Source organism: Thermobia domestica, chromosome 9, assembly GCF_964235325.1.
Source record: "Thermobia domestica chromosome 9, izTheDome1.hap1.1, whole genome shotgun sequence".
NCBI lineage: Eukaryota > Metazoa > Arthropoda > Insecta > Zygentoma > Lepismatidae > Thermobia > Thermobia domestica.
This window is the reverse complement of record NC_137462.1, coordinates 14,345,614-14,358,116: the sequence shown is the minus strand read 5'-3', so window position 1 is coordinate 14,358,116 and position 12,503 is coordinate 14,345,614. Positions and strand designations below refer to the sequence as shown.

Genomic DNA, 12,503 nt, shown 5'->3' with positions numbered 1-12,503 from the left:
AGGGATGCAAATAAGCAACCACATTTTACTAGCCCAAGAAAAAAGCTACTAGGCCACATCCCTCATCCCAAGCGTGACTTGTATAGTCTTTACTGTTTAAAAACTCGCCCGCAACGATGAACCACTCGCCCCGGGCGAGTGAGCGAGCGGTTATTTGCATCCCTGAACTAAAGGAAGGAATCTTCCTTAGTGTACTAATTCTGTATGCAAGAATTAAAACATTTGGAAAACTTTCTTACCTTAATTTGAAGCTATAAAAGTTCAGTGTTTACTGATGAAATTTCCCTCAAGAACCGCGTCTGAAACCTAGTTTTGAAGACAATTCAATAGTTCTAGATTGGATTGAAAGAGTTAACACTTACATTGGCATGGTAGTAATTATATTAAAATTATTTTTGTACAAATTATTTCTACAAGTTACAAATTTGATTAATTATTCATAGTTACTCTTTTTTTATTACAATAAGGATTATATTCTTCAATTTCAATGAATAATTTGGGTATGTGAGGCATCAATTTGAGTTAATTATAGTCTGGCGTAGTTCTTCCCGCTGGATGTCGAGCTTGCTCAACTGAAAAATTAAGATAAAATTGTGTTAGTTGCTTCTTAAGTTATTATAAAAGATCATAATTTAGTTACGTAAGTAATAACATTTCTCACAAATTTTCAATAAAAGACAAACACTATATTACACAGCATACCCAACCTTTTCAAGCTCGTAGCATCCTTCAAAAATAATTTAGAATACCAAGACATTATACAGGGTGGTACAGAGAAACCGGAAATTTTAAATCTAGTATTAGGAACACTGACCGATAATATAATATTGAGAAGACTTTGTTATTTAATAATAATGAAGCATTGAAGTTTAGCGGAACGTATGTTTGCTGTGAAAGCATTTGATAAGAACGGTGACATTCTACGGGATCCCCCGAACTCAGTGTTTGCAGTTTCTCCCGGTGGCGAATTTATGAGGACATCTCGAAAGCAATGAGTACGGTATGCGTACTGCAACCATCGTTCAACTGAAACCAATGCTCAAACAAGGACTCACTGACATAAATCAGTGAATATTTCAACGAATTCTCAAAGCATATTATCATAACGTGTACGCCGAGATGGAGCATGTCTTTCTGATATTGCATTCAAGAAGTAAAGTGTCATAGCTGATGTCGTTGTTAATGGCATACTCTCAACATGCATGTCAATCATCAAATATTTTTCCTGTATGAATTAGTGCATTTTACATCAATTGAAATTTTGCCGTTTTTCTGTACCACCATGTAGACCACAACTCTCTAATTAATATCAGGTCCGGGATTGTATGAGCCCGATGTTCCTTAAACCACGCGGTAACACAGCTTCAGTTTTGTCATCCTGGAATATGCCGTCATTTTTCAAAACACCATCTGGAACATGGGTTGCACATGGTTCAATAAACTAACAACATAATCACAGGCAGAGATGCGAACAGTAACCGTCAGCACAGAACTCACTTTAAAAAAACAGCATATTGCTGCTCACAATGCCACAGAGTCGCCCAAATGTTTCATGGTTCGGCCGAAGCATTGCTGATTATACTCTTCTTTGAGTGTCTGCTTCACATAAATACAGTCTGTGCTTAGAAGTAAGGTGAATAACGAGTCATTTGACCGTATCATACGTTTGAAGTCAATATTGCATATTCGTGGCATTGTTGGCGTGGTACTAAAATGTATGGTTCCTTATCAATATTCTCGCCCATGCAACCCGATCCCGTATGTCATGTAACTCACAGCAAACTGCGCAAGTAGTGTTTCTTGACTTTCTGCATCACTTGCACTATATCGCGCAACAGTTCTGAATGACAACCTGCTTTAATGCTCAGTGGGACCTCTACCTGAAGATTCTCTTCCGACCACTGTTCCTCTTCTCCGATATGGTTTTGCCGTAAGTTTTGCAAGTCGCCATTATCTTGAATACTATCCGTTGCCACAATTCAAACACATTTCTTGCTTTCACCACATTCGCACTATTAAACAATTTGTTCTCTTGGTAATCAGAGTGGTTGTGCATTGTACACTACCATCGCATGCTCAGTTCACGGCACAGTACCGGTCTACTATTCCTCAAGTAACATGAAATTTGGCCTAACCAACGTAGTGCTGCTGTCTCCGCCTGACCGTTACCACCCAGAAGTATTATGTGTTTCCAACTCGAGGTGCTTCCATTAAATTGATAAACATGTGTATGTCTTGTACCTGGGCATCAATTTGAACAAATGTATAAATTTCACAGACTGTGAGTTAACTTTATCACTCCGTTTTTGTAATTCAAAGGTCCGAAGTTTAAACCGCGAGACCAAAAACTTTTATCTTTTTCTAGAATTGTCCTTCACTATATCGTCTCCTACCATTTTGTCTTTCGAAACTTCTTTCGGTTTGTTATTTCCAATGTAATATAGCAAGTTAACTATAGTTAAAATTATGTACCTCATGAAATTGTACTTGTAGATTACGGACCTCAAGTAATAAATTTCAGATTTAAAATATTCCCGAAAGAGTATGTGTTATAAATCCTACCATCTTTTAAGATTCTGCTTGGAAACAGTTATTGGGTCTTAATTACTTCTAAAATACTTTAAGTCTTCAATATATGATTGACATTCATGTAAGTGTTAAATTTACGATTAATATGCATCTGGGTGTTACGCCTATGATTTGTTCAAGTCTTAAATCTATGAATGTCTGTAAATATAATTGTGCAAGGGATTATTAAAAATATAAATCTCAAAAGTACAATTGGTGTCTAGGTAAGTCCAAAATTTTTCTCTGATATCTATGAATATCTTATATCTATTATTGATATTTACTTAAGTCTTAAAGCTAAGATGAATTACGTAAATCATAAATCCATGATTTATATTTATCTAAATCGTAAATATAAAAATAATATGTGCGTATATCCTAAACCTATAATTGATATCTCTGGAAGTACGAGGGTGTTTTTAAACCTCCGTTAAGCTGCCACCATCAAGCAACCTCCGTTAACTATGGAGAACCATATGAGATGACGAAACGCGGATTAGCCAAGTCTGTTTATTGCAGATTGCACATCCATCATACTGAAAAACAGACTCTGGTGTTTAATCATTTTGAAGTCCTGAGTGTGAAACCTTATCGAATGCAATCGAAGCTCCCACTAAGGAGACTTCACAACAGGATACAATTCGTTTCTCTGGGCTGAAGGACATAATACTACTGCAATTCATCGTTGAATAGAAACTATAGTTTTGCTGTGTGCACAAGTGCTACTGAGAGAAAGAAAGAGTTAGGCCTATCGATGAACACAGAGCACAAAGTACAAGGTATGGTATAAAAATATATGTCAAACCTGTCCGTAATAGTTCACACACACGTGTCGTAATGATACTAAACACACTGCCAACAACGTGAATAATACTGTCACTAAACACACTGCAAGAAGACGGTAGAAATATTAATTTTAATGAAAATAATGCTAGTTTAGTCACTAGACAACATTTAAAAGGTGATAAATTTCTATTCTAACAATATAAATGAACCAATTGTTTTTGATAAAAATATCCCTAAAAAATTCTAGATCAAGCGACAAAGTGCTACATTGATAACACTGATAACAAGAGACAAAAGACAAACGCTTCACGTTTCCGCGTATTTGTATAAATTTTTGACGTACAATATCATCTCAAACATTGCCCCAGTGATCAAAACATAACATATTAATCCGTCAAAACTAATGAAAACAAGGCAGTAGATCATTTTGACATGCTATAGTTGCTCACATTTCTTATGTTCATGGCGGACATATCCTTAATGTCAAAAACTCGACATATTTCCTTATGTCCACCATTAGAAGGCAATTCGTTTGTACACATTAAGGTATGTCCAAATTTGAAGACATGTATTTTTGTGTCGTTTTGAGTCGTTTCGGGCTCTGTGTGTGTGCACAATGAAACAGGCCCGTATCCACGGGGGATCTAGGGGGACCGGGCCCCCTAAATTTTCGCTGGCCCCCTAAAAGTTTTACAGTAGGCTTGCAAAAGAACTACAATATGGTGATGAACTATCATATGGATGGATCGGCACCCCCTAACTGCAGCCCCCCCCGCTAAGTTTTTGGGCTGCCTACGGGCCTGCAATGAAAGTAGCTACGGGTGGAATTCTGCGGCAAAAGATTACCGTGATGAACGCTGGTCAATCACGTGATTCGCAAAAGGTGTAGAATATGTTTCCTAAACTGCCTGATCTTGGAATTTCGGGTAAGTCAGCAGCTGCATATACAAATCAAATAACATCACGTAGTTGACAGTAGGCGGGCGCTTCGATTTAACTCGATTTATTTTCACGATCGTAACTCCACAAAGATTGCACAGAGTAGTAGAGTCTATATTTTGGTGCAGGTGATGTAGATCTCCATTGAACTGATTTGGCTTATCCGCTTTTACCATCTCATGTGGTTCTTTTCTGGTGGTTTAACGGGAGTTGAAAATAAGCGCCCTCGTAACATTAATATAAATATAAAAATATATAGTCTTACATTATTGGTAAATATCCATGTAAATATTGAAACTACAGCTGCATCTGTACAAACCTTAAATAGATATAACTTTCTATGGTATAATTCTTTTTTAATTTTCAATAAATCTCAACTCTATGTTTGATATTATGTAACTATGAAATATATTATTGCTGTCTGTATAAATTTTACAATGATGATTAATAATGTAATTAAACTTCCAATTTGTAATACATAAATATTAATATATGTGCAAAACTTAAATCGATCATTGGGTATAAACAGAATGATGTGTTTAAAACACCACAAAACACGGAAGTAGTAGTGGTCTGTTCTACTGCAAAAAGGTGTTTAAAATACCACCCCTCAAAACAGGGAAGTAGTAGTAGTCTGTTCTACTGCAGTAAGGTGTATAAAATACCATCCCTCAAAACAGGGAAGTAGTAGTAGTCTGTTCTACTGCAGGAAGGTGTTTAAAATATCATCCCTAAAAACACAGAAGTAGTAGTGGTCTGTTGTACTGCAGGAAGGTGTATAAAATACCAGCACTCAAAACAGGGAAGTAGTAGTAGTCTGTTATACTGCAGTAAGGTGTTTAAAATACCATCCCTCAAAACAGGGAAGTAGTAGCAGTCTGTTCTACTGCAGTAAGGTGTTTAAAATACCATCCCTCAAAACAGGGAAGTAGTAGTAGTCTGTTCTACTGCAGGAAGGTGTATAAATTTCATCCCTCAAAATACGGAAGTAGTAGTGGTCTGTTCTACTGCAAGAAGATGTTTAAAACACCATCCCTCAAAACACGGAACTAGTAGTGGTCTGTTCTACTGCAGGAAGGTGTATAAAATACCATCTCTCAAAACACGGAAGTAGTAGTGGTCTGTTCTACTGCAGAAGGTGTTTAAAATACCATCCCTCAAAACACGGAGATAGTAGTGGTCTGTTCTACTGCAAGAAGATGTTTCAAATACCATCCCTCAAAACACGGAAATAGTAGTGGTCTGTTCTACTGCAAGAAGATGTTTAAAACACCATCCCTCAACACACGGAAGTAGTAGTGATCTGTTCTACTGCAGAAGATGTTTAAAACACCATTCCTCAAAACACGGAAGTAGTAGTGGTCTGTTCTACTGCAGGAAGGTGTTTAAAACACCATTCCTCAAAACACGAAAGTAGTAGTGGTCTGAACTACTGCAGGAAGGTGTTTCAAACACCATTCCTCAAAACACGGAAGTAGTAGTGGTCTGTTCTACTGCAGGAAGATGTTTAAAATATCATCCCTCAAAACACGGAAGTAGTAGTGGTCTGTTCTACTGCAGGAAGGTGTATAAAATACCATCCCTCAAAACACGGAAGTAGTAGTGGTCTGTTCTACTGCAAGAAGATGTTTAAAATACCATCCCTCAAAACACGGATGTAGTAGTGGTCTGTTCTACTGCAGGAAGGTGTTTAAAACACCATTCCTCAAAACACGGAAGTAGTAGCGGTCTGTTCTACTGCAGGACGGTGTATAAAATATCATCCCTCAAAACACGGAAGTACTAGTGGTCTGTTCTACTGCAGAAAGGTGTATAAAATACCATCCCTCAAAACACGGATGTAGCAGTGGTCTGTTCTACTGCAAGAAGATGTTTAAAATACCATCCCTCAAAACACGGATGTAATAGTGGTCTGTTCTACTGCAAGAAGATGTTTAAAATACCATCCCTCAAAACACGGAAGTAGTAGTGGTCTGTTCTACTGCAGAAGATGTTTAAAACACTATCCCTCAAAACACGGAAGTAGTAGTGGTCTGTTCTACTGCAGGAAGATGTTTAAAATACCATCCCTGAAAACACGGATGTAGTAGTGGTCTGTTCTACTGCAGGAAGGTGTATAAAATACCATCCCTCAAAACACGGAAGTAGTAGTGGTCTGTTCTACTGCAGGAAGGTGTATAAAATACCATCCCTCAAAACACGGAAGTAGTAGTAGTCTGTTCTACTGCAGAAGGTGTTTAAAATACCATCCCTCAAAACACGGAAGTAGTAGTGGTCTGTTCTACTGCAGGAAGGTGCATAAAATACCATCCCTCAAAACACGGAAGTAGTAGTGGTATGTTCTACTGCAGGAAGGTGTATAAAATACCATCCCTCAAAACACGGAAGTACTAGTGGTCCGTTCTACTGCAGGAAGGTGTATAAAATACCATCCCTCAAAACACGGAAGTAGTAGTGGTCTGTTCTACTGCAAGAAGATGTTTCAAATACCATCCCTCAAAACACGGAAATAGTAGTGGTCTGTTCTACTGCAAGAAGATGTTTAAAACACCATCCCTCAACACACGGAAGTAGTAGTGATCTGTTCTACTGCAGAAGATGTTTTAAAACACCATCCCTCAAAAACACGGAGGTAGTAGTGGTCTGTTTCTACTGCAGGAAGGTGTTTTAAAAACACCATTCCTCAAAACACGAAAAGTAGTAGTGGTCTGAACTACTGCAGGAAGGTGTTTTCAAAACACCATTCCTCAAAAACACGGAAGTAGTAGTGGTCTGTTTCTACTGCAGGAAGATGTTTAAAAATATCATCCCTCAAAAACACGGAAGTAGTAGTGGTCTGTTCTACTGCAGGAAAGGTGTATAAAATACCATCCCTCAAAAACACGGAAGTAGTAGTGGTCTGTTTCTACTGCAAGAAGATGTTTAAAATACCATCCCTCAAAACACGGATGTAGTAGTGGTCTGTTTCTACTGCAGGAAGGTGTTTAAAAACACCATTCCTCAAAAACACGGAAGTAGTAGCGGTCTGTTCTACTGCAGGATGGTGTATAAAATATCATCCCTCAAAAACACGGAAGTACTAGTGGTCTGTTCTACTGCAGAAAGGTGTATAAAAAATACCATCCCTCAAAAACACGGATGTAGCAGTGGTCTGTTTCTACTGCAAGAAGATGTTTAAAATACCATCCCTCAAAACACGGATGTAATAGTGGGTCTGTTCTACTACAAGAAGATGTTTAAAAATACCATCCCTCAAAAACACGGAAGTAGTAGTGGTCTTTTTCTACTGCAGAAGATGTTTAAAAACACTATCCCTCAAAACACGGAAGTAGTAGTGGTCTGTTCTACTGCAGGAAGATGTTTTAAAAATACCATCCCTCAAAACACGGATGTAGTAGTGGTCCTGTTCTACTGCAGGAAGGTGTATAAAATACCATCCCTCAAAAACACGGAAGTAGTAGTGGTCTGTTCTACTGCAGGAAGGTGTATAAAAATACCATCCCTCAAAAACACGGAAGTAGTAGTGGTCTGTTCTACTGCAGAAGGTGTTTTAAAATACCATCCCTCAAAAACACGGAAGTAGTAGTGGTCTGTTCTACTGCAGGAAGGTGTATAAAAAATACCATCCCTCAAAAACACGGAAGTAGTAGTGGTATGTTTCTACTGCAGGAAGGTGTATAAAATACCATCCCTCAAAAACACGGAAGTAGTAGTGGGTCCGTTCTACTGCAGGAAGGTGTATAAAATACCATCCCTCAAAAACACGGAAGTAGTAGTCGTCTGTTCTACTGCAGGAAGGTGTATAAAAATACCATCCCTCAAAAACACGGAAGTAGTAGTCGTCTGTTTCTACTGCAGGAAGGTGTATAAAATACCATCCCTCAAAACACGGAAGTAGTAGTGGTCTGTTCTACTGCAGGATGGTGTATAAAAATACCATCCCTCAAAAACACGGAAGTAGTAGTGGTCTGTTCTACTGCAGGAAGGTGTATAAAAATACCATCCCTCAAAAACACGGAAGTAGTAGTGGTCTGTTTCTACTGCAGAAGGTGTTTAAAATACCATCCCTCAAAAACACGGAAGTAGTAGTGGTCTGTTCTACTGCAGAAGGTGTTTTAAAATACCATCCCTGAAAAACACGAAAAGTAGTAGTGGTGTGTTTCTACTGCAGGAAGGTGTTTAAAATACCATCCCTCAAAAACACGGAAGTAGTAGTGGTCTGTTCTACTGCAGAAGGTGTTTTAAAATACCATCCCTAAAAAAACATGGAAAGTAGTAGTGGTCTGTTTCGATTGCAGGAATGTGTTTAAAATACCATCCCTCAAAAACACGAAAGTAGTAGTGGTCTGTCCTACTGAAGGAAGGTGTTTAAAATACCATCCCTCAAAAACACGGAAGTAGTAGTGATCTGTTTTCTACTGCAGAAGGTGTTTAAAAATACCATCCCTCAAAAACACGGAAGTAGTAGTGGTCTGTTCGATTGCAGGAATGTGTTGAAAATACCATCCCTCAAAACACGGAAGTAGTAGTGGTCTGTTCTATTGCGGGAATGTGTTTTAAAAATACCATCCCTCAAAAACACGGAAGTAGTAGTGGTCTGTTTCTACTGCAGAAGAGGTTTAAAATACCATCCCTTAAAAACAAGGAAGTTGTAGTGGTCTGTTTCTACTGCAAAAAGAGGTTTAAAATACCATCCCTTAAAACACGGAAGTAGTAGTGGTCTCTTCTACTGCAGAAGGTGTTTAAAATACCATCCCTCAAAACACGGAAGTAGTAGTGGTCCTGTTTCGATTGCAGGAATGTGTTTAAAATACCATCCGTCAAAACACGGAAGTAGTAGTGGTCTGTTCTATTGCGGGAATGTGTTTTAAAATACCATTCCTCAAAAACACGGAAGTAGTAGTGGTCTGTTTCTACTGCAAGAATATGTTTTAAAAACACCATCCCTCAAAAACACGGAAGTAGTAGTGGTCTGTTCTACTACAGGAAGGTGTATAAAATACCATCCCTCAAAACACGGGAGTAGTAGTGGTCTGTTTCTATTGCGTGAAGGTGTTTAAAACACCATCCCTCAAAACACGGGAGTAGTAGTGGTCTGTTCTATTGCGTGAAGGTGTTTAAGATACCATCCCTCAAAACACGGAAGTAGTAGTCGTCTGTTCTACTGCAGGAAGGTGTATAAAATATCATCCCTCAAACACGGAAGTAGTAGTGATCTGTTTCTACTGCAGGAAGGTGTACAAAATACCATCCCTCAAAAACACGGAAGTAGTAGTGGTCTGTTCTACTTCAGAAGGTGTTGAAAAATACCATCCGTCAAAAACACGGAAGTAGTAGTGGTCTGTTCTACTGCAGGAAGGTGTATAAAATACCATCCCTCAAAAACACGGAAGTAGTAGTGGTCTGTTCTACTGCAGGAAGGTATATAAAAATACTATCCCTCTCAAAACACGGGAAGTAGTAGTGATCTGTTCTACTGCAGGAAAATGTATAAAAATACCATCCCTCAAAAACACGGAAGTAGTAGTGGGTCTGTTCTAGTGCAGAAGGTGTTTTAAAATACCATCCTTCAAAACACGGAAGTAGTAGTGGTCTGTCCTACTGCAGGAAGGTGTTTTAAAATACCATCCCTCAAAACACGGAAAGTAGTGATGGTCTGTTCTACTCGAGAAAGGTTTTTTAAAATACCATCCCTAAAAAACACGAAAGTAGTAGTGGTCTGTTTCTACTGCAGGAAAATGTTTTAAAAATACCGTCCCTCAAAAACGCGGAAGTAGTAGTGGGCTGTTTCTACTGCAGGAAAAGTGTTTTAAAACACCATCCCTCAAAAACACGGAAAGTAGTAGTGAGATGTTCTATTGCAGGAAGGTGTTTAACCCTTAAGTGATCCGGGGTATGGGGCTATTTTTTTAGACTTTCAGTCCAAATAGCTACTGCATCGTCACTATTTATCCTAGGATCATGGTTCATACCTCATTCTTTTCAGAATGGAGCTGTCTTCCAAAAGATACCACCTGCGTGCTCATACCATATACCAGGAGCGGGAAAAAATGATGTCAAAGAAAAATTTCGAAGGGAAAAAATTTTTTCTCGCATTTTTGGGCCCCCTGGAGCGACCCCTGTGTGAACGTAGCCATCTAAAAAAAAATCTGATAAATAGTACTTGGTATACTGAATGTGTGTGCCAAATTTCAAGTTTCTATCTTGAATACCAAGGGCGGGAGAATTTTTTTTCAGGAATTCCCACCATGCCCCAAATTACCGTAAAAACACCATGATCTCAGGTAAAAAATTTCCTGAGACATCTCTAATTACCCTAGGGTCATGTTTTCGCCCATCATTCTCTTCAGAATAGAACTGCCTTTCAGGCGGTACCATTCACTTGTCCCCATTATGTATCTAAGGCGGGAAAAAATCCCGTGATAGGGATTTTTTGGTAAAAAATATCCCTTTTTTCAACGTTTAGCCCCCTCTCTACCCCTCTGTTTTAACCCAGAAATCTGAAAGAAATCCGGTAAAATAATACTCGGTGGACTGAATGTTTTCTGCACAATTTCAATCTTCTAGGTGCAAAAAATAAGCCAGCACAAAAAACAGTGCCGAAAAATGTCCCAAAATTCCCCTATACAGAAGTATATTTTGATAAAAATTTCCCTGACACTTTCCCTAATTACCCTAAGGCCATGTGTCGCACATCATTCTCTTCAGAATAGAACTGCCTTTCAGGCTGTACCATTCACTTGTCCTCCGTCATTTATCTAAGGCGGGAAAATGAGGAAAAAACGGGATTTTTGGGGTAAAAAATATTCCTTTTTTCAAATTATCGACCCTCTGGATCCCCCCTGTTTTAACGCAGAAAATCTCAAGAAAAAAATCTGGTAAAATACTACTCGGTGGACTGCATGTCTGTGCAAAATTTTCAATCTTCTACGTGCAAAAAATAAGCCGACCAAAAAATACTTTACATAAACCCCCCCAAAAAAGTATTACACGAAAATATAAATTTTAGACTTATGACGTCATCACCTCTTATGTCTCGACAAAGGAAGGTGTGAAACCATCCGTAATGTCTTCTGCAATGCTTCTGGACTTGTAAAGCAAAAAAAGAAACCGGACGAAAAAAGCTCAAATAGGAGAGTTATAACGCAATGTACCATGAAAACACCCCGTATGGTACAAATTGTACCATGAGATCCCCAAAGGGTTAAAACACCATTCCTCAAAACACGGAAGTAGTAGTGGGTCTGTTCTACTGCAAGAAGATGTTTAAAAACACCATCCCTCAAAACACGAAAGTAGTAGTGGGTCTGTTCTACTGCAAGAAGATGTTTTAAAAATACCATTTCTCAAAAACACGGAAGTATTAGTGGTCTGTTTCTACTGCAGGAAGGTGTATAAAATACTATCCCTCAAAACACGGAAGTAGTAGTGGTCTGTTTCTATTGCAGGAAGGTGTTTAAAATACCATCCCTCAAAACACGGAAAGTAGTAGTGGTCTGTTCTACTGCAGGAAGGTGTTTAAAAATACCATCCCCTCAAAAACACGGAAGTAGTAGTGGTCTGTTCTATTGCGGGAAGGTGTTTAAAATACCATCCCTCAAAACACGGAAGTAGTAAGTGGGTCTGTTTCTACTGCAGGAAGATGTTTAAAATACCATCCCTCAAAAACACGGTAGTAGTAGTGGTCTGTTTCTACTGCAGAAGGTGTTTAAAATACCATCCCTCAAAACACGGAAGTAGAAGTGGTCTGTTTCTATTGCGGGAAGGTGTTTTAAAATACCATCCCTCAAAAACACGGAAGTAGTAGTGGGTCTGTTTCTACTGCAGAAGAGGTTTAAAAATACCATCCCTTAAAACAAGGAAGTTTGTAGTGGTTCTGTTTCTACTGCAAAAAGAGGTTTAAAAATACCATCCCTTAAAAACACGGAAGTAGTAGTGGTCTCTTCTACTGCAGAAGGTGTTTTAAAATACCATCCCTCAAAAACACGGAAGTAGTAGTGGTCTGTTCGATTGCAGGAATGTGTTTTAAAATACCATCCGTCAAAACACGGAAGTAGTAGTGGTCTGTTTCTATTGCGGGAATGTGTTTTAAAATACCATTCCTCAAAAACACGGAAGTAGTAGTGGTTCTGTTCTACTGCAAGAAATATGTTTTAAAAAAACACCATCCCTCAAAACACGGAAGTAGTAGTGGTCTGTTTCTACTACAG

General features: G+C 38.5%; 1 protein-coding gene across 2 annotated transcripts in view; it reads right to left on the bottom strand.

The window, feature by feature from the left end:
• Positions 1-358: 358 nt before the first annotated feature.
• LOC145694436 (uncharacterized) overlaps positions 359-12,503 on the bottom strand; it is a 59,495-nt gene continuing 47,350 nt past the window's right edge. For both annotated transcript variants that reach the window (XM_081770656.1, XM_081770657.1), the window contains one exon: positions 359-572. Coding sequence is in view for 1 of the 2 variants with exons in the window: in XM_081770657.1 (XP_081626783.1) it covers positions 523-572 (50 nt within the window). In the remaining variant the exon portion in view is untranslated. The remainder of the gene's footprint in view (positions 573-12,503) is intronic.